The 23487-nt window shown below is 44.2% G+C and overlaps 1 protein-coding gene across 6 annotated transcripts in view; it reads right to left on the reverse strand.

The window, feature by feature from the left end:
- LOC143782201 (maternal DNA replication licensing factor mcm6) overlaps positions 1-23487 on the reverse strand; it is a 544832-nt gene that overhangs the window by 96227 nt on the left and 425118 nt on the right. For all 6 annotated transcript variants that reach the window (XM_077269402.1, XM_077269399.1, XM_077269397.1 and 3 more), the window contains 2 exons: positions 20394-20558; positions 1925-2064 (listed from right to left, as the gene is read on the reverse strand). In XM_077269402.1, the coding sequence (XP_077125517.1) occupies positions 1925-2064; positions 20394-20558 (305 nt within the window). The remainder of the gene's footprint in view (positions 1-1924; positions 2065-20393; positions 20559-23487) is intronic.

Here is a 23487-nt window from a genome sequence, read left to right on the forward strand (position 1 = left end):
GCCCCCGATGTATCCTGAACGATAAGAAAAAGAGGTTATATTATACTCACTCATGGGCGGTCGCGGTCCGGGGCCTCCCATCTTCTTACGATGACGTCTTCTTCTTGTCTTCACGCTGCATCTCTGGTGCAGGCTTACTTTGTCTTCCCTGTTGAGGGCAGAGCAAAGTACTGCAGTGCGCAGGCGCCGGGAAAGGTCACAGAGGCCCGGCGCCTGCACACTGCAGTACTTGTACTTTGCTCTGCCCTCAACAGGGCAGACAAAGTACGCCTGCGCCAGAGCCGCAGCATGAAGACAAGAAGAGGAAGTCATCGTAAGAAGATGGGAGGCCCCGGACCACGACGCCCACCGCAGCGGGCCGCCCCTGAGTGAGTATAATCCTGGGTAAAAGTTTAAAGTGGAGGTCCCAAATGCTCACATATTGCTCCATCACACAAACATTTCTGTTGCATTTACATGCGCTGAGTTCAGGCCGCTTAAAGAGCGCGATCAACAATATTGAAGTCATTCGATGCTTTTTTCCTAGCCTCTTTACTTCGGCTGAGGAAGAATGATGGGGACAGATAGTCCTCAATACAGTATAATGCAGGCCCCATATAGTACATATAATAGAATGCACTCCCCTTGGTCCTTGATAAAGTATACTGCAGCCTCCTCAGAGTATAATACAGCCACGCACAAACACAATGTAATGCAGCCCCCACACATAACAATTTAGCCCCCGTACAAACACACAGACACACAGACACAGTATAGTGCAGCCCCCCTACACACAGTATAATGCAGACACCCAGAGTATAAAGCAGCCCCCACACACAGTATTATGCAGCCATCCCCCACACATGGTATAATTCAGCCCCACAACACACAGTATAATGTGGTGCCCCCACACACTGTATAGTGCAGAACCCACAAACACACAGTATAGTACAGTTCCCCAACACAGTATAATGCAGCCTCCCCACATAGACAGTATAGTGCAGTCCCCACATACACACACAGTATATTGTGGTTCTCCCACACACAGTATAATGCAGACCTCACAAACACACAGTATAGTGCAGCCCCCACACACAGTATAATGCAGCCCCCCTACACAAAGTATAATGCAGCAGCCACACACAAAGTATAGTGCAGCAGCCACACACACTATAATGCATGCACACAATACTTACCTCTTCTTCATTTCCCCACTGCTCTGGTGTCGCTCCACTGCTGGCACACACTAAGTCAGAGGCAGAGGGGGAGTGATGGGAGAGGGAGTGTCATCTGATGCTTCCTCTCCATCACAGCTTTCAACTGTATCGGCATCTATGATGTTGATAAGTTGAATGCGCAATGCGAGGGGTGGCACTGGGCCCCTCTTACTCACAGTCCCCATAGCGGCTAGCTGGAGGCCCCTGGATGAACGTGGACCCTAGGCAGCTGCCTGGTCTGGCTGCCCCTAACACCGGCCCTGCATATACCTCAGGTGCACACTTGAGCACTAGATTATTTTTTTCTTCATCCATTGTAAGAAAATGTACACATTCCACCTGAAATACGCTTGAAAAAGTGCTACAAAAGCAAACCATAAAATAAACTAAATGCACAGCAATGTCAAAGAAACATTGGCGTGTACATATTCCTTATTGTGCATAATCTTAACTGCTTCAGGGTTCAGAAACCATGGAATGGAAAGTGGTATACTCATTATTCTTGACAGTATTAAATAAAAGACGCTGGCAGCAGAGCCGCCACAAGAATGACAGAAAAATGGCAGGTAAAGCCACTTTAGGAAAAGGAGTTTTCCTGACATGGCATCACCTAGGTAAACTCCGTAGCTGTGTCAGAGTCTAAAAGATGCCATGTGCATATAGCCTAACAAACCCAACAAATATAAATTGGAATGTTTTCCTTTGTTACATAAAACAATAATACTTACGAAGTGAATTAATCTGTAAATTACTTTTTCAATTAAACTTTTTCGAAGGATTAATTCAGTTTCAGTTTCGATGTCACTTTCAATTTCTTTCAGATACCAGTTAACCAGGTCACTTTTCCTCAGCTGGCAGTCATCTTCCGCTGTATGAAAAACATCATTAGGTATGAAATCAAAAGTCTGACAAGTGCACGACACCGAGTCTTTTTCCCTTAGTACTTTTTAATTTATTTTTCATAACTTAAAAGTACATTTCACTAGTTTTTATGCTAAATATTAACGTATGTTCTCATGTGGGATTTAAAATAGTAATAGTATAGTAAAAGCACTGAAGAATTTATGCAGAGTATGTTTATCAGTGAGACTTAAGGCCCCGTCACACACAGCGACGCTGCAGCGATACAGACAACGATGCCGATCGCTGCAGCGTCGCTGTTTTGTCGTTGTGTGGTCGCTGAGGAGCTGTCACACAGACCGCTCTCCAGCGACCAACGATGCCGAGGTCCCCGGGTAACCAGGGTAAACATCGGGTTGCTAAGCGCAGGGCCGCGCTTAGTAACCCGATGTTTACCCTGGTAACCAGTGTAAAATGTAAAATAACAAACAGTACATACTCACCTTCGCGTCCCCCGGCGTCCGCTTCCCGCTCTGACTGAGTGCCGGCCCTAACAGCAGAGCGGTGACGTCACCGCTGTGCTGTGGTTTCACTTTACGGCCGGCAGTCAGTCAGTGCGGGAAGCAGACGGCAAGGGACCTGACGGACACCGGAATGTGAGTATGTACTGTTTTTTTTTTTTACATTTACGATGGTAACCAGGGTAAACATCGGGTTACTAAGCGCGGCCCTGCGCTTAGTAACCCGATGTTTACCCTGGTTACCAGTGAAGACATCGCTGAATCAGTGTCACACACACCGATTCAGCGATGTCAGCGGGACCTCAACAACCAAAAAAAGGTCCAGGCCATTCCGACACGACCAGCGATCTCACAGCAGGGGCCTGGTCGCTGGTACGTGTCAAACATAGCGAGATCGCTACTGAGGTCGCTGTTGCGTCACAAAACTTGTGACTCAGCAGCGATCTCGCTATGTGAGACGGGGCCTTTAGGCCCCCTGTCAAAGGCCTCTCACTTGGAAATACAGTTCTCCTGCTTTGCAATGATGAGGGGCAAACACCCTGAAACAATTCTACAAATGGAGCTTCTTATTTGGCTTGTTATTATCCTATGTATTGTGGAAATGCTTCTTAAAAGGGATTGTCCAGCCTTAGAGTGACTGGAGACTTGTGAATCCTCACAGTGCATGCGCTACGCACTGAGAATTCTCCTGGGCTGGTGCCAGGAGTGGGCACTTTCTGACTAGAAATGTCCAGTCTCTCTCAATACACTTGCACTAAGCAAGGCCACGCACGTCTACCTGGCATATGACCACATGCATGCAAATCAAATACTAGTGGTGGCATGGATAACAAGAAAAAAAAAAGGTAAAATTTTGGAGGAGTGTGTATTTTCATTAAATTCCAACTTAAAACCTTTGCTCAATGAGGACATTGGGGGGAGCTGTGACAATCTTTAGTCTGTATGGGCAAGTATACACTGTGTACAGAATTATTACACAAGTTGTATTTTGATCACATGATGCTTTTTATACATGCTGTCCTACTCCAAACAGTTCAAACTTGAGAGCCAACTACCAATTAAGTAAATCAGGTGATGTGCATCTCTAATGAGGAGGGGTGTTGTCTAATGACATCAAAACCCCATATAAGGTGTTCTTAATTATTAGGCAACTTCCTTTCCTTTGGCAAAATGGGTCAGAAGATAGATTTGACTGGCTCTGAAAAGTCCTAAATTGTGAGAGGTCTTGCGGAGGGATGCAGCAGTCTTGAAGTTGCCAAACTTTTGAAGCGTGATCACCGAATAATCAAGCGTTTCATGGCAAACAGACAGCACGGTCGTAAGAAGTGTGTTGGACAAAAAAAGCGCAAAATAACTGCCCATAAATTGAGGAAAATCAAGCGTGAAGCTGCCAAAATACCATTTGCCACCAGTTTTGCCATATTTAACAGCTGCAACATTACCGGAGTAACAAAAAGCACAAGGTGTGCGATACTCATGGCAAAAGTGACATGGCAAAGTTAAGGAAGGCTGAAAAACGACCACCGTTGAACAAGAAGCATAAGATAAAACATCAAGACTGGGCCAAGAAATATCTTAAGACTGACTTTTAAAAGGTTTTATGGGCTGTTGAAATGAGAGTGACTCTTGATGGGCCAGATGGATGGGACAGACGTTGGATCAGTAAAGGGCAGAGAGCTCCACTCCGACTCAGATGCCAGCAAGGTGGAGGTGGGGTACTAATATGGGCTGGTATCATCAAAGATGAACTTGTGGGACCTTTTCGGGTTGAGGATGGAGTGAAGCTCAAATCCCAGACCTACTGCCAGTTTCTGGAAGACAACTTCTTCAAGCAGTGGTACAGGAAGAAGTCGGTATCGTTCAAGAAAAACATGATTTTCATGCAGGACAATGCTCCATCACATGCCTCCAACTACTCCACAGCATGGCTGGCCAGTAAAGGTCTCAAAGAAGAAAAAATTATGACATGGCCCTCTTGTTCACCTGATCTGAACCCCATAGAGAACCTGTGGTCCCTCATAAAATGTGAGATCTACAGAGAGGGAAAACAGTACACCTCTCGGAGCAGTGTCTGGGAGGCTGTGGTGGCTGCTGCACACAATGTTGATCGTAAACAGATGAAGCAACTGACAATCTATGGATGGAATGCTGTTGAGTGTCATCATAAAGAAAGGTGGCTATATTGTCATTAATTTTGGGGGGTTTTGTTTTTGCATGTCAGAAATGTTTATTTCTACATTTTGTGCAGTTATATTAATTTACCAGGTGAAAATAAACAAGTGAGATGGGAATATATTTGGTTTTTATTAAGTTGCCTAATAATTCTGCACAGTAATAGTTACCTGCACAAACAGATATCCTCCTAAGATAGCCAAATCTAAGAATAAACCCCACTCCATCTTCCAAAAAATATTAAGCTTTGATATTTAGGAGTCTTTTGGGTTGATTGAGAACATAGTTGTTGATCAATAATAAAAATAATCCTCTAAAATACAACTTGCCTAATAATTCTGCACGCAGTGTAAATGGCAATAATAAAGAGATGATAATTGCAGTTTGCTCCTAATGGAGCTGAACAGGTATTTGCTGATACAAATTAAGAAGGCAGCAAATAATAGGGCCCTTATTTTGGTTGATGTTAACTATCCAGACATTCAATGGGACATCTTCTGGTTGTGCTAAAATCTGCAATTTCTTATCTGCAGTTCAGGACAATTACGTCTCTCAGTTGGTACATAAACCACCCAGGGGAGGCTATCTGCTAGATCTGGTCATGTCAAACAGACCAGATACAATTTCAGATCTACAGGTCAGGGAACATTTGGGAGGCAGACAACATAATATGGTAAGTTTCATTGTAATTTTGAGTACAACATTTTAAAAGGGGAAATGCAAAAACCAGGAACATAGGAAAAGCTGAATTCAACAAATTAAGGGAAGAGTTAATTGTGTAGAATGGGACCATATATGGTAACTAGGAATACCAAACATAAAAAGTGCACGTATAAAGATATACTATTAGAATCCTGTAGAAAACATATACCCTCTGGTAATGAAATGTCCAGGAATAAAACGAAATCATTATGGATACATAAGACAATACAAAGTAAAAGATAAAAACAAAGGGCATTAAAAACTTGAATACCGAGAGAACAGAAATAGCATTTCAGAAGTATAAAGATTTCAATTAGAAATGGAAATAAGAAATCAAGCTAGTAAAGGTATCTACATAAAAAAAAAAACAATTTGCCAATGGCAAACTAAATCCCAAATATTTTCTTAATAAATACAGCTCTGGCAAAAATTAAGAGACCACTGCAAAATGTTCAGTTTGTCTAGTTTTTCTTTTTATAGGTATATTTTTGAGTAAAATTTAAATTGTTAATTTATTCTATAAACTTCTGACAACATGTCTCCGAATTTCCAAGCAATAATTTTTGTATTTTTGTTTTTTACAAAAAAAAGCTTTGTTCAGTGGAGGAGAAAAGCAAGGAGCGGCAGACACCGTTAGTAGGCCCAACCAAACAAGTAGGCCAAATGCAGTTTAATATTCGAAACAGGAGTAAACAGGCGGCATAGCTTTGTGCAGTGGAGGACAACTGTAATGGGAGGCTGACAGTTAGTAGGCCCCAAAAAGTAAGTAAACTAAACGCAGTTCAAAATTTGGTAACAGGAGTAAACAGGCGGCATAGCTTTGTGCAGTGGAGGACAGCTGAAATGAGTGACGCAGACACAGTTTGTAAGCCCACATTAAAAAAGTTGGCTCCAAGCAGTTCAAAAATGGAAACAGGAGTAAACTGGCGGCATAGGTTTGTTCAGCGGAAGACGATTGTAATGAGTGGCGCAGACAGACTTAGTAGGCCTAAAATAAAAAAGTAGGCTCAATGCAGATTAAAATTGGTTACAGGGGTACACAGGCGGCATAGCATTGTTCAGCAGAGGACGATTGTAATGAGTGGCGCAGACAGACTTAGTAGGCCTAAAATAAAAAAGTATATGAAGGAACAGATGAATGACCTCGGGGAGACCAAAACATCCAACACTGCGGAGACACCATCACGTGTTTCTCAATGCAGTGATCCAGAACACTGCCCCCATCCCTTATGGGAAATATGCAAATGCATGTAAAGTAAGCTGCGGAGACACCATCACGTGTTTCTCAACGCAAGCAATGAATAGCCAGGCCTTTCTCCGGGAAGGAACAACCACGGGAAGGGCAGCATCCAATAAAGGAGAATATCCAATAAAGGAAGACCACCTATGCCAAGCATGGTATCCATCCACAAACAGCTGTTTCGGGGTTTTTGCCCCTCATCAGTGTGGAGTAGGAAACTGGCTATTAGGAGCAGTGCCTGGTGAAAGGCTATGAAGGAACAGATGAATGACCTCGGGGAGACCAAAACATCCTGTGGATGGATACCATGCTTGGCATAGGTGGCCTTCCAAATAATTTGAAATCCATGATTGGTTCATTTTAATGAAGGTTAGATCATCAACATTTTGGGTAGCCAGATGAGTCCTTTTTTCGGTCAGTATTGTACCAGCAGCACTGAAGACTCTTTCTGATAGCACACTAGCAGCTGGGCAAGCGAGCTCCTGTAATGCATATCCTGCCAATTCAGGCCTGGTGTCTATTTTAGATGCCCAGTAATCAAAGGGGAATGACATGTGAGGGAGAACATCAATAAGGGAGGAAAAATAGTTTGTAACCATACTGGACAAATGCTGTCTCCTGTCACTTTGAATCGACAGTACCTGTCGTGTCTGTGGTCATTGCGAAATCACTCCAAACCTGGTCATACAACCCCTCTGTCCAATGCCACTTCTGATTTGTGCACCTCTACCACCTCTGCCATGTTGCCCCCTACAGCTCGTGTGAGAACCATCACCGCTGCTGTGTGCTGGGAATGCCTGAACCAAACGGTCTACAAGAGTTGCTTATTTGGTAGTCAATATTTGCTCAAGGTTCTCATGTGGCGTGATATTTTGTAATTTCCCTTTATATCGTGGATCCAGGAGGCAGGCCAACCAGTAATCGTCATCGGTCATCATTTTTATAATGCGGGGGTCCCTTTTAGGATACGCAAGGCAAAATCAGCCATGTGGGCCAATGTTCCAGGTGTCAATTCACTGCTTGTGCTGGGTTGAGGAGCACTTTCTTGCAAATAAACATCACTTGTCTCCCGCTAAAACCCTGTACCTGACCTTGCTACGCCACCAGTTTCTATTGCCCCCTGAGAAGCATCCTCCTCCCATAAATATTCATCCCCATCCTCCTCCTCATCTTCGTCCGCCACCTCATCCAGGAGAGTTCCCAGAGCAGACAATGGCTGACTGTCATCAAGGGTTCCCTCATCCTGGGCTGCAGACGCCTGCGCCTTAATGTGCGTCAAACTATGCATCAGCAGATGCATTAGTGGGATGCTCATGCTTATGATGGCATCGTCTGCACTTACCAGCCCTGTGCATTCCTCAAAACACTGAAAGACTTGACAGAGGTCTTGTAGCTGCGACCACTGCACACCTGACAACTCCATGTCTGCCATCCAACTGCCTGCCCGTGTATGTGTATCATCCCACAAATACATTACAGCACGCCTCTATTCGCACAGCCGCCTCTGAAGCATGTGCAGTGTGGAGTTCCACCTTGTTGCAAGTTTGATTATTAGGCGGTGCTGGGGAAGCTTCAGCAATCACTAATGGTTCTGCATACAGCTGGAGTGTACGGGCAACCGGCGTATGTGCGAGCAAAGTCTTCGCACCTTCAGGAGCAGGGCTGGTAACCCCAGATAACTTTTCAGGAAGCACTGCACCACCAGGTTCAAGGCGTGAGCCAGGCAAGGTATGTGTTTCAGTTCTGAAAGGGCTATGGCAGCCATGAAATTCCTTCCGTTATCACCGACTACCTTGCCTGCCTCAAGATGTACACTGCCTAGCCATGACTGAGTTTCTTGCTGCAAGTACTCTGCCAGTACTTCCACGGTGTGTCCGTTGTCACCCAAACACTTCATTTGTAACACAGCCTGCTGACACTTACCACTAGCTGTTCCATAATGTGACACCTCGTGTGCAACACTGGCAGCTGTAGATGGAGTGGTAGGGCGACTGCGCTCTGTGGACGAGCTTTCGCTTCTGGAGGAGGAGGAGGAGGAGGGGTGTCGAACGCCTACCGCCAACTGTTTCCTAGACCGTGGGCTAGGCAGAACTGTCCCACTATGGCTGTCCCCTGTGGACCCTGCATCCACCACATTAACCAGTGCGCCGTGATGGACATTTAACGTCCCTGGCCATGCCTACTGGTCCATGCATCTGTTGTGAGGTGCACCTTTCTACTGACTGATTGCCTGAGTGCATGGACAATGCGGTCTTTGACATGCTGGTGGAGGGCTGGGATGGCTTTTCTCACTAAGAAATGCCGACTGGGTAGGTCATAGCATGGTACTGCGTATGCCATCAGGGCTTTGAAAGCTTCGCTTTCAACCAACCGGTAGGGCATCATCTCTAACGAGATTAGTCTAGCAATGTGGGCGTTCAAACCCTGTGTACACGGATGAGAGGATGAGTACTTCCTTTTCCTAATGAGAGTCTCTTGTAGGGTGAGCTGGACTGAAGAGCTGCATATGGTGGAATTAGTGGTGGTGGCGGTGGTGGACATGGCGGATTGAGAGAGGGTTGGTGATGGTATTCTCGATGTTGGCCTGCATACATTGTTTCCTACCAATAACCTTGTGATTCCCTGACTGCTTTGGCCTTGCGACGATACCTCCACATTTGCTGCTGGTGGTGTCCTAAATGGTGGGCTTACAGTGAGGGAAGCAATGTAGCGTTGCTGACTACCTTCATTCTGAGCGGGTGCACCAACGGTACGGGACGTTTGGTAGTTAGTCCAGGCTTGCAAGTGCATGCTGGTTAAATGTCTACGCATGCACGTTGTATTTAAATTTTGGACTTTCTTCGCTCTGCTAAAGGTCTTTGAGCATTTCTTACAGATAACCAAGATCCGAATGATCAGTGCAAAGTTAAAAAACTCCCACACTGCACTCTTCCTACTATCGAATACCTTTTCAGGCATTGCACGCTGTGCTACCTTAACTGGATGGCCACGCTGTCCTAAAAGTGTTTTTGGCCAGATACGGGCCTGCCAGATGAAAGTTGTTGCGATGTAGATGCCTGCTGCGGATCATCCTCCTCTACTTCAGAGCTACTGCCAGCGGCACCCTGTTCCCCCAATGGCTGCCAATCTGGGTCAACAACTGGGTCATCTATCACCTCCTCTTCAATGTCATGTGCACCTTCCTCTGTGTCACCGTGTAAGGTGCTATAGCGTTCGGGACGGGGCACCATAGTCTCATCAGGGTCACATTCTGGCTCAGTACACTGCGATGGCAATGTAGTGATCTGATTCAATGGAACAGCATAATAATCAAGCTGTGGCTGTGCATCTGTGCACTCCATGTCCGATTCATCTTGTAATGGGCTGTTAACTATTTCCCTTTCTAACCCTGGCACGGTATGTGTAAAGAGCTCCATGGAGTAAACTGTAGTGTCGCCTGCCGCATCCTTCACTTTTGCTTTGGGTGAAGGACACAAGGAAGCGACTTGTTCCTGACCGAGAACATCCACTGACGACTCGCTGCTTTTAAATTTGGAACTTTCGGAAGAGGAGGCGAAAGAGCTAGAGGCTGAGTCAGCAAGGAAAGCCAAAACTTTTTCCTGCTGCTCCAGCTTTAAAAGCGGTTTTCCAACTCCCAGATAAGGGAGCCTTAGAGGCCTTGTGTAGCCAGAAGATGACGCTGGCTCAACAACTCGAGCCTTAGGTGCTATTTTGCTTTTCCCACTACCACCAGGTGCTCCACCACCACCATCATTACCAGCTGGCAACGACCGCCCATGGCCTCTTCCACCAGACTTCCTCATTTTTGGGAAAATGTAACCCAACTAACAACCGTTATATGGTACTGTAAAACAAGGTAGAAGGTGTATATAAACTTGTTGGCAATTTAAATCTCCCTTTTTTTTGCGGGGTTGACTGGAGCAAAAAACAGGCCCTGTGTATTACACTGTACAATGTAAGTGGCAGCACGTGGATGGAAGATATACGACAAACAGAACTGACGTATATGAACTTGTTGGTAGTGTTGAGTGATACCTTCCGATATTCAAAAGTATCGGTATCGGATTGGATCGGCCGATATCCAAAAAATATCGGATATCACCGATACAGATACCCGATACCAATGCAAGTCAACGGGACACAAATATCAGAATGTAAATAAGCCCTTTCTGTCCTATATGCTGTTCCGGAGGGGGGAAGAGTGTGGGCGGTGCATGGGTGGACACTGAGTGTCTGTGTGTGCGGGCGGGGTCTGTGCGGGCCTGCCAGAGATTTAATTCTATGTGGGGCTGTATGCAGGCTTCCCAGGCTCTATGCAGCGTGCCGGGGCTGTATGTGGGCGGCCCGGGCTCTATGCGGCGTTGGGGGGGGTGTCTGTATGGCGTGGGGGGGGGGTCTGTGTGCGACGTGGGGGGGGGTCTCTGTGCGGCGTGGGGGGGTCACTGTGCGGCGTGGGCGGGTCACTGTGCGGCGTGGGGGGGTCACTGTGCGGCGGGTCAGGGCTCTGTTTGGCATGCTGGAGCTCTGTGCATGTGTGCAGGCATCGTCTGATGGGATTAGAAGTCCCATCGGACGATGCCTGCTACACTGACAGTGATTGACACATTAGCCAATGATGGGACAGTACTAGTTGAATGTAAAATAAAAAAATACTCCATATATGCATGCATGCATGCTACATGCATGCTACATACATGCTACATACACACATGCTACATGCCACATACATGCTACATACATGCTACATACATACATACTACATACATACTACATACATACATACATATTACATACATATAGACATACAGTACATTAAACATAGATTACAGACTCACCATTACTTGTCATTTTGATCCCCGAAGCCAGTGTCAACCTGTAAAAAATATGAAAAAAAACAAACAACCAATATACTCCCTGTCCGCAGAAATCCACGACGATCTCCTGTGGAGAACGGCAGCAAGAGCTGTTGCAACCGCTCTCCAGGGGCTCCAGGAACACAATGACAGGAGGAAGGTATCCTTCCGCATTGTATTCCTCCGCCGCTGTAAAAAAGAAAAGTCCCTAGTCTCACTTTATGGCATTGCTGGTTGAGAAATTTTCCCAGGCAGCAATTGCCACAAAGTGAGACTTTGTCCTAAGGTAACCTCTCAGTGATGCACTGCAGGAGCCATTGTCTCCTGTCAGTGTGTCACTGAGGGTTCTATAGAGCAGTAACATCACCCGATGTCACTGTTCTATAGGGGAGATCATCGTGGGATACTCGTTATTAATTGGACTACGGCAGACAGGTAGTATGCGGTTTAATATTTTACGTTTTTTGCAGGTGCTGAAGTATGGTAAGTATGGTGAAATGAAGAATATTAAAATACTTTTTCCTAAAGTGTGCGTGTTTTATTAACCCTTTCTTACTATTGGATTAATAATGGATAGGTGTCTTTTTGACGCCTCTCCGTTATTGACCCGGCTTAATGTCACCTTACAATAGCAAGGTAACATTAACCCCTTATTACCCCATATGCCACCGCTACACGGGAGTGGGAAGAGAGGGCCTAGGTGCTGGAATTGGCGCATCTTATAGATGCGCCATTTCCGGGGCGGCTGCGGACTGGTATTTGTAGCTGGGGGGGCCAATATCCATGGCCCCTCTCTAGGCTATGAATATCAGCCCACAGCTGTCTGCGTAGCCTTTCTGGCTATAAAATATAGGGGGACCCCACGTCATTTTTTGGGGAGGTCTCCCTATTTTAATAGCCAGTAAAGGCTACGCAGACAGCTGTGGACTGATATTCATAGCAGGCTACAAATATTGGTCCCCAGCCATCTGCTTTCCCCCTCTGGCGCAGAAAATTGTGCGGGAGCCCACGCCGTTTTTTTTTTTTTTTTTTTTTTTTTAAATTCAACGCTCAAAAGGGCCTGTTTCACACTTGTGTCGGTACGGGTCCGTCGCTATGCGTCGGGCCGACGTACCGACGCACGTTGTGAAATTTGTGCACGACGTGGGCAGCGGATGCAGTTTTTCAACGCATCCGCTGCCCATTATGAAGCGCGGGGAGGAGGGGGCAGAGTTTCTGCCGCGCATGCGCGGTAGAAAGTGGCGAACGCGATGGACAAAAAAACGTTCACTTGAACTTTTTTTCGTGCCGACGGTCCGCCAAAACACGACGGATCCGTTGCACGACGGACGCGAGTCTATGGGAAAAAAACGCATCCTTCGAGCACATTTGCAGGATCCATTTTTTCTGCCAGATCAGTATTTTCTCATAGAGTTGTATTAGCGCCGGATTGCACCTGATGGCCACACGTTTCATCCGTTTTTTGCAGGATCCATCAAAAAGGCTGTTTCCGCTGGACGGAATACACATACAGAGGAACGGTTTTTCTGTCCGGCGAAAAAACGCACAGCGACGGATCCAGCAAAAAACGGATGAAACAGATGTTAAATGATGAATACGGCCTCCGAATCCGTTTTTTCATGCATGTTTCCATTCAAATCATTAACATTTTCTATTTATTTCCAAAAACTGCATCAAAACCGGTCAAAAAAACGGAACAAAAACTGCATCAAAAATAGCATCAAAAACAGCATCTAAAACCGCACCAAAAACCACACCAAAAACTACATGTCGTGTTTTGGCGGACCGTCGACACGAAAAAACGTTCAAGTGAACGTTTTTTGGTCCGTCGCATCCACCATTTTCTACTGTGCATGCGTGGCAGAAACTCCACCCCCTCCTCCCCGGACTTCAGAATGGGCAGCGGATGCATTGAAAAACTGCATCCGCTGCAAACGTCTGGCACAAATTTCACAACGTGCGTCGGTACGTCGGCCCGACGCATAGCGACGGACCCGTACCGACGCAAGTGTGAAAGAGGCCTTTAAGAGCATTGAATTTAAAAAAAAAAAAAAAACCGGAAAAAAACTGTGTGGGCTCCCGTGCAATTTTCTGCGCCAGAGGGGAAAAGCCGACAACCGGGGGCCAATATTTGTAGCCTGCTATGAATATCAGCCCGCAGCTGTCTGCATAGCCTTTACTGGCTATTAAAATAGGGGGACCACCCAAAAAATGACGTGGGGTCCCCCTATATTTTATAGCCAGAAAGGATACGCAGACCGCTGCGGGCTGATATTCATAGCCTAGAGAGGGGCCATGGATATTGGCCCCCCCGGCTACAAATACCAGTCCGCAGCTGCCCCGGAAATGTAGGATGTGCCAATTCCGGTACTTAGCCCCTCTCTTCCCACTCCCGTGTAGCGGTGGGATATGGGGTAATAAGGGGTTAATATCACCTTGCTATCGTAAGGTGACATTAAGCCGGGTTAATAACAGAGAGGCGTCAATAAGACGCCTATCTGTTATTAATCCAATAGATTAACCCAAAGAAAGGGTTAATAAAACACGCACACATTAGGAAAAAGTATTTTAATATTCTTCATTTCACCATACTTATCATACTTCAGCGCGTGCAAAAAACGTAAAATAATAAACCGCACACTACCTGTCCGCCATAGTCCAATTAATAACGAGTGTCCCTCGACGATCTCCCCTATAGAACAGTGACATCGGGTGATGTCACTGCTCTATAGGACCCTCAGTGACACACTGACAGGAGACAATGGCTCCTGCAGTGCATCACTGAGAGGTTACCTTAGGACAAAGTCTCACTTTATGGCAATTGCTGCCTGGGAAAATTTCTCAACCAGCAATGCCATAAAGTGAGACTAGGGACTTTATTTTACAGCGGCGGAGGAATACAATGCGAAAGGATACCTTCCTCCCATCATTGTGTTCCTGGAGCCCCTGGAGAGCGGTTGCAACAGCTGTTGCTGCCGTTCTCCACGGGAGATCGTCGTGGGACACTCGTGGTTTTCTGCAGACAGATTATATTGGTTGGTTGTTTTTTTTCATATTTTTTACAGATGACACTGGCTTCGGGGATCAAAATGAAAAGTAATGGTGAGTATGTAATCTATGTTTAATGCACTGTATGTCTGTATGTTTGTATTGTATGTAATGTATGAATGTATTGATTGTATGTATGTATGTATGTATGTATGTATGTATGTAGCATGTATGTATGTATGTAGCATGTATGTATGTATGTAGCATGTATGTATGTATGTAGCATGTATGTATGTATGTAGCATGTATGTATGTATGTAGCATGTATGTATGTATGTAGCATGTATGTATGTATGTAGCATGTATGTATGTATGTAGCATGTATGTATGTATGTAGCATGTATGTATGTATGTAGCATGTATGTATGTAGCATGTATGTATGTAGCATGTATGTATGTAGCATGTATGTATGTAGCATGTATGTATGTAGCATGTATGTATGTAGCATGTATGTATGTAGCATGTATGTATGTAGCATGTATGTATGTAGCATGTATGTATGTAGCATGTATGTATGTAGCATGTATGTATGTAGCATGTATGTATGTAGCATGTATGTATGTAGCATGTATGTATGTAGCATGTATGTATGTAGCATGTATGTATGTAGCATGTATGTATGTAGCATGTATGTATGTAGCATGTATGTATGTAGCATGTATGTATGTAGCATGTATGTATGTAGCATGTATGTATGTAGCATGTATGTATGTAGCATGTATGTATGTAGCATGTATGTATGTAGCATGTATGTATGTAGCATGTATGTATGTAGCATGTATGTATGTAGCATGTATGTATGTAGCATGTATGTATGTAGCATGTATGTATGTAGCATGTATGTATGTAGCATGTATGTATGTAGCATGTATGTATGTAGCATGTATGTATGTAGCATGTATGTAGCATGTATGTATGTAGCATGTATGTATGTAACATGTATGTATGTAACATGTATGTATGAAGCATGTGTGTATGTAGCATGTGTGTATGTATGTATGTAGCATGTATGTATGTAGCATGTATGTATGTAGCATGTATGTATGTAGCATGTATGTATGTATGTATGTAGCATGTATGTATGTATGTAGCATGTATGTATGTATGTATGTAACATGTATGTATGTAACATGTATGTATGTAACATGTATGTATGTAACATGTATGTATGTAACATGTATGTATGTAACATGTATGTATGTAGCATGTATGGAGTATTTATTTATTTTTTTACATTCAACCCATTAGCTGGATGATGGGACGACTACTGTCCCATCATTGGCTAATGTGTCAATCACTGTCTTTGTAGCAGGCATAGCCCGATGGGACTTGTAGTCCCATCGGACCACGCCTGCACAGACACAAAGACCCCCGGCAGTCCGCACAGAGCCCCGGCAGGCCGTACAGACCCCAGAGAGGCCGCACAGACCCCCCGGCAGGCCGTACAGACCCCCCGGCAGGCCGTACAGACCCCCCGGCAGGCCGTACAGACACCGGAGAGGCTGCACAGACCCCGGAGAGGCCGCACAGACCCCCCGGCAGGCGTACAGACCCCCCGGCAGGCACGCACAGACCACCCACAGTCCCGCACAGACCCCTCCCGCACAGACACGCCCCACCCACACTCAATTATACTACATTTTTGCACTGTGGGAACTTCCGATTCCGGTATCCGATATCGCAAAAATATCGGAACTCAGTATCGGAATTCCGATACAGCAAATATCGGACGATACCCAATATTTGCAGTATCGGAATGCTCAACACTACTTGTTGGCAATTTAAATCTCCTTTTTTTTTGGGGGGGGGGGAGGCTGGAGCAACAAACAGTCCCTGTGTATTACACTATACAATGTAAGTGGCAGAACGTGGCTGGCAGATATACGTCAGTTCTGTTTGTCGTATATAAACTTGTTGGGAATTAAAATCTCCCTTTTATGGGAGACTGGAGCAAAAAAGGCCCTTTGTATTACACTATACAATGTAAGTGGCAGAACATGGCTGGAAGATATACGACAAACAGAACTGACATTTATAAACTTGTTGGCAATTTAAATCTCCCTTTTTTGGGCGGGAGACTGGAGCAAAAAACAGGCCCTGTGTATTACACTATACAATGTAAGTGGCAGAACGTGGCTGGAAGAGATATATATATATATATATATATATATATATATATATATATATATATATATATATATATATATATATATATATATATATATATATATATATTTAAAAAAAAAAAAGAAAAAAGGACTGTACTACAATTTCAATCTCCCTACAATGATCTCAGGACAAGTATGGCAGCCAGCAATAAAAAGGACTGCTGCACACAAAAGTGTGGACAAATAAACAATAGAACTGTGCAGAAAGGAGCAACAGGATTTTTGCTTTTAAAAAAGCAGTTGGTTTGCACAGCGGCGTACAAATAGCAATGCAGCTATCAGGGAGCCTTACAAGGCAGCCTAATAAGCTACAGAGCTGATGCACAAAAATCTAGCCTCCACTGTCCCTGCAAAGAAAAGGTGATGTTAGACAGTGGAAATCGCCACCGCACAAGCAGTTTGGGGGTTAATCTTCCCTCCCTAAGTATATCCCTGCTTTTGACGAAGCTGCAGCAACCTCTCCCTATGCTCAGATCGGCAGAAGTAAGATGGCGGTCGGCGTGCACGCCCCTTTATAGCCCCTGTGACACCGCAGAAAGCAAGCCAATCACTGGCATGCCCTTCTCTAAGATGGTGGGGACCGAGACCTATGTCATCACGCTGCCCACACTCTGCGTCCACCTTCATTGGCTGAGAAATGGCGCTGAACGCATCAGACGAAACGCGACTTTGGCGCGAAGATCGCCGACCTCATGGCCGATCCCACACTAGGATCGGGTCGGGTTTCATGAAACCCAACTTTGCTTAAAGTCGGCGATTTTTGAATTTGTCCAATCGGTTTCACTCAACCCTACTTGTGACTATCCATCATCCTCTTGATTATATTCCAGAGGTTTTCAATGAAGTTCAGGTCTGGAGATTGGGCTGCCCATGACATATATGGTGGTCTCTTAATTTTTGCCAAAGCTGTACATTAATGTCAAAAAGAAATAAAAATGGATGGTATCTGCTCCTTAAAAGATAATAGTAACAAGAATTTTAGAGGACAAATAAAAAAGGCTGAGATATTAAAACAGGCAAGTTTCATCTGTGTTCACCAATGAAGTGAATGTTCCAAAGATCATTTTTCAAGGGCAAAAATCAAAGTTCACCAACTGATTTAACTAATTTTAAACATGAACCATGCCTGTGTCTGAGAAAATTAATATTTATAAATTTCCAGGCCCAGATGGCATTTATCCACGGATATTGAGGGAATTCAGCTCAATGATTGACAGACCAATGTACCGTATCTCATCTTGTTAGACTTTCTTGTAACAGGGGTGGTGCCAGGGGATTGAATGACGGATGTGGTGGATACCGGAAAGCAGCGGTAACTGCAGTATTGTGCAAAGTTTGAGAACATTATATTAGTCTCTGCAATATATTCTTATAACAACAGGCAACCAGCATGGATTCATGAAAGAGAAGACAGGTCTAATATGTTGGATTTCTATGAGGAGGTCAGTGCATATCTGGATATTGGTAATGTGACAAATGTGATTTATTTGGACTTTGCAAAAGCATTTGATACTGTACCACAACAGTGACTATTGAAAGCTACATGGAGATGGGTGAAGAACTGGCTAAAAGACCAGAAAAAGTTGTAAACGGTACATTCTCTAAATGGGATATAGTCAGCAGTGGGCCCACAGGGATCTGTGCTAGTACCGATTCTTTTTAATCTCTTTAATCTTAATCCCATCCACAAGGTTATTAATAAAGTGTTCGTCTTTGGTAACGAAACCGAACTACGCAGGATATTAAAATCTGACCTTGGTATTAGAATATTACAAAATGATCTGGGTAATATGACCGAATGGACAAACACTTGGCAAATAAGATTATATGTATAAGATTGTATTGTGTAAGATGTATAAGATATAAGATTATATGTAGCTGAACAGAGTATTGCACCTATTGCAGCATACACATTAAATGGGAGTATACTCTGGACTGCAGAACAGGAGAAGGACTTTGGTATTCTGGTTACAAGTAAGCGGAGCAGCAGCACTCAATGTCAAGCAGCAGGAGCAAAGTCAAACAAGATTTTAGGCTGTATAAAAGATAAAATTCAGTGATCCTAACATATTATTACACCTCTATAAATCACTTGTGAGGTCATATCTAGAATATGGGATACAGTTTTGCGCTCCACATTTAAAAAAATGATATTTGGAAGTTAAAGCCAGATCAAAGGCGGGCAAATAGATTCTTACTAGCAATGGAAGGCCTTTGTTATGATGAGAGTTTGGAAAAGTTGGGCTTGTTAGCTTGGGATAAAAAAAAAAAAAAAAGTTTTAGAGAAGTTCTCATTTCTATGTGTAAATATGTGTGGACCAGGAGCACACAGTACGGGTGGAAGAAAGGCAATTCCAGCAGCTAAATACGAACGGGTTCTTTACAGTTAGAGCAGTCAGACTGTGGAATGTCCTACCACAAGAGAAAGTAATGGCAGAGACTATAAAAGCTTTTTAAAGGGGCTAGATTATTTCCTAATCACAAATGGCATTGTGCGTTATAGATAATTTAGTGACAAAGAATGCAAAATTAGTGGAGAAAGGTTTAACTTTATGGACCTAGGTCTGTTTTCAACCTACGTAACTATGTAATAGATGGCACTAGAGTCTGTCCTTCCTCTATAAAGAGGTTAATTGCAAATTAAAATGCACAGCATGTCAATTTATACTGTGGATGTTGCTACATATTTCACCTTTTGTCGTTGGTTGCACATTCAAGACTACTGTATCTGTGGTGGTATTTATCACTATGGATTCTGTAGGAATATACCCTTAGAAAAGCAAATTGCATCAACTGGAGTTTAGACATACTGGTTCCAATTCATTTTAGCCATCTTTTTGTCTAGAATAACGCATTTTAAGAAAATGCTCAGATGGCGTCTTTAATGCAGAATTTTCCATGGCAAAAAATGATTAAGGAAAATATTGGTCATTTTTGTGAAGCTTCTTCTTGGTGCCTGTTCAGTCACTGTTACAGGAGTTCTGACTTAGCTCTATAAAGTCATGTACATAAAACAGGCAGCCAGAAAAATTTATATATGTTACTTCCTTAAACCACTTTCTGAACCCTGAAGTGATTAAAAGAAGTGAGAAAAGAAGGTACATGTGTAACTCTGCCTAAATCCCTTCCGCTTCACCATGCCTGTCTAATCTCCTGCCCTGGACACCGGCAAGTCACTGGTACAGTGCATAGAAGTTAGGCACCAAAACCCTAATCTTGCCAATAAATCTCACCCCCTATTCCTCCTTACTGACTGAACATGCTCTAGTGTTATATGATACATGGATGGGCCATGGGGGAGAGATATACGACTATGGGAGAGCAGTAGAGGGAGAAATGTTTCAGGAAGCATGGGCCAACTGTGTGTGCAACAGCATGCACAAACGCAATGGGCCCTGATCAATGACTCCATGCCCATCATCCCAGCATAGAAATTCACATGTTTGTGCCTCATGTCAGATTCCAGAGCCAGGAACTTGGGGATAATCTGACGTGACATCACTGGAAGTGAAGAGATTCTCAGGCAGGCATCATGTGATCAGGAGAGCATCTTGGGTTACTGAAAGATTTGGGAAAGCAAATTAATTAACAATAGACTTAAAAGGAGTTAGCACTAAATAAGGATTGGAACGAACATTGCTGTTTAACTTACACTCTTCCATCTTTTGCATGTAGAAAACAAGCAAGTTAGAGATTTGTTTATACTCCGAAAAAGACATTTTTAATGGAACACTTTGATCTGATTTTTCTGTTACATCAGGTTGGTTTGTTTCCATAGCCTCTTCTTTGTGATACGCACTTGGGTTGTCATCTTCCCCTGTGATGATAAATAATCAATAGTCAAGTGGAGTGAAAATGTGCTGAAGGTAAGTAGTATGTGGAAGATCAACACTGTTTTTTTTTTTGCTGCAGCCAATCGCTGGCCACAGCTGTCATGTGTTTGTCACTGCTGCAGTCAGTGATCAGGTGTGTCAGACACATGCCTGTTGCAACCTGAAAATTACCAGCTCTGTTCCCATGCAACATTAGCAGAAAACCAGAGGTCGCTAAGATGAGCATGCTGTTATGATCCTAGTGGCAAGGATCGCAGGTCAGACTAGCTAAGTAACTGAACAGACTACTAGCTCTGGGGAAGTGGAAACTAGATTGACCGCAACCTGATCCTATCCGCAAACAACTATAGGCAGCCGTGGAACGTTATCTAAAAAATCCTAGACGTCTCGTCACGGCCTGAGAAACTGACTATTCCTGGAGGGAAAGTAAGTCCTCACTTGCCTCAGTGGAAGACCCCAAAGATATAGAATAGCCCCCCACAAATATTAATGGTGAGTTAAGGGGAAAGCACAAACGCAGAGATGAAATCAGATTTAGCAAATGAGGCCCGCTAATACTAGATAGCAGAAAATAGGAAGGAAGCTGTGCGGTCAATAAAAAACCCTATTCAAAATATCCACGCAGAGATTGCTCGAGCCCCCGCACCAACTAACGGTGCGGGGGAAGCAACTCCGTACCCCAGAGCTTACCAACAAAAAGAAATCACATGTTAGCAAGCTGGACTAGACTCATCATACACAGAAATCATATTGCAGGCAGATGAGCAAAACATATTCAAACAGAACTTAGCTTATCCTGAAGAGGCAGAAAACGAGATAATCAGGAGTAATCAGAATAGCACTGAATACATTGACAGCCGGCTACAAGTGGAAGTGAAGCAGAGCTAAATAGGAGCCTCCCTGGTGAATAACGAGGCAGCTGATCCAGCAGACCTGCAGGATAATAAACCAAACCACCAGGGGGAGCCAAAAAACCAAAGTCACACAATACCATCTGTGACCACAAGAGGGAGCCTGAAAACGGAGTTCACAACAGCATGCATTGTATTAATGCCAGTTGAATGAGGGGGTATGAGGATATGGGGGTAGAAGAATAGTAGGATGAAGGTGGTTGTGGAAAACTCCTAGAAACATTTACAGACATTTTCTGTATTATGCTGTAAAGAATGGTAACACTATAGTCTTGGTACTAGCTGCACAATTTTCCAATTGATCAATTAAAATTGGTTGTGCAATGACTGTTTAATAAATGCATGTGCACTTTTGCTGGTGAACCTGCAAATACAGTGCAACCCTATCACTCAATTTACATTTTTTTTTTCAAACCGCTAGGGACCTGTTTTTGACAGATTAGAGGAACTGTATTTTTATGCTGCATTCACACATTTCTGTGAAATACAAGAAATCTTGTGGTTCTTGTATAATTAGTGTTACAAGTTTTCAGCTAGTGATATGCCTGTGCTCCAGGGCAGGACTGTAGGCAAAGTCTTATCTTCCTGCGTAACGTCAGAGAAACCAAGGTAAAGGTACCTTCACACTAAGCGACTTTACAACGATAACGATAGCGATCCGTGACGTTGCAGCGTCCTGGATAGCGATATCGTTGTGTTTGACACGCAGCAGCGATCAGGATCCCGCTGTGAGATCGCTGGTCATTGCTGAAAGTCCAGAACTTTATTTCGTCGCTGGATCTCCCGTAGACATCGCTGGATCGGTGTGTGTGACACCGATCCAGCGATGTCTTCACTGGTAACCATGGTAAACATCGGGTTGCTAAGTGCAGGGCCACGCTTAGTAACCCGATGTTTACCCTGGTTACCATTGTAAAAGTAAAAAAACAAAACACATACTCACATTCCGGTGCCCGGCGTCCGCTTCCCTGCACTCCTCCTGCATCCTGTTTAAGCGCCGGCCGTAAAGCAGAGCGGTGACGTCACCGCTCTGCTCTGTGGGAGATGCCGGAGATGTTCGGCGCTGACACAGGATGCAGGAGGAGTGCAGGGAAGCGGACGCCGGGCACCGGAATGTGAGTATGTGTTTTTGTTTTTTACTTATACAATGGTAACCAGGGTAAACATCGGGTTACTAAGCGCGGCCCTGCGCTTAGTAACCCGATGTTTACCCTGGTTACCAGGGGACTTCGGCATCGTTGGTCGCTGGAGAGCTGTCTGTGTGACAGCTCTCCAGCGACCACACAACGACTAAACAGCGACGCTGCAGCGATCGGCATCGTTGTCTGTATCGCTGCAGCGTCGCTAAGTGTGAAGGTACCTTTAGACTCTGCCTACAGTCTTGCCACAGAGCACAAGCATATCATTAGGTGAAAGCTTCTAACACTGATTATGCAAGATGGATTTCTTCACCCCAGGTATCATTTTAATCAGCTTAACACTGTCAGTCTGACAGTGCTTGTAGTTTATTTAGCAATATCCTGGTGACAAGTTCGATTTAAGTTGACAGGTTGGTCAGCATATGCAATGTTTGCTTAAGGTACAACCATAGAATCTTAAAAGGTATGAGGTCTGTTTTTGACTGGGCCACTAAACACCTTTGATAATATTTTGCTTGCAATTTTAGTGTAGATTTTCTAGGGTGCTTCGGATCATTGTTCTGTCACATGACCCAGTTCAGGCTTTAGCTTTTGGATAGGTGTCCTCACACTTGACTCTAGAATACTTTGGTAAATAAATGTGTCAATTGTTAATTCAATGACTGCAATGTGCCCAGATGTTGTGGCAGCTAAACCAGCCTAAATTATCACCTCTCCTGCCAGGGATATAATTTGTCAGAACTTTCTTAGGGTACTGTCACACATTGGCACTTTGATCGCTACGACGGTACGATCCGTGACGTTCCAGCGATATCCATACGATATAGCTGTGTCTGACACGCAGCAGCGATCAGGGATCCTGC

This window comes from Ranitomeya variabilis, chromosome 6 (genome assembly GCF_051348905.1).
Source record: "Ranitomeya variabilis isolate aRanVar5 chromosome 6, aRanVar5.hap1, whole genome shotgun sequence".
Lineage (NCBI taxonomy): Eukaryota > Metazoa > Chordata > Amphibia > Anura > Dendrobatidae > Ranitomeya > Ranitomeya variabilis.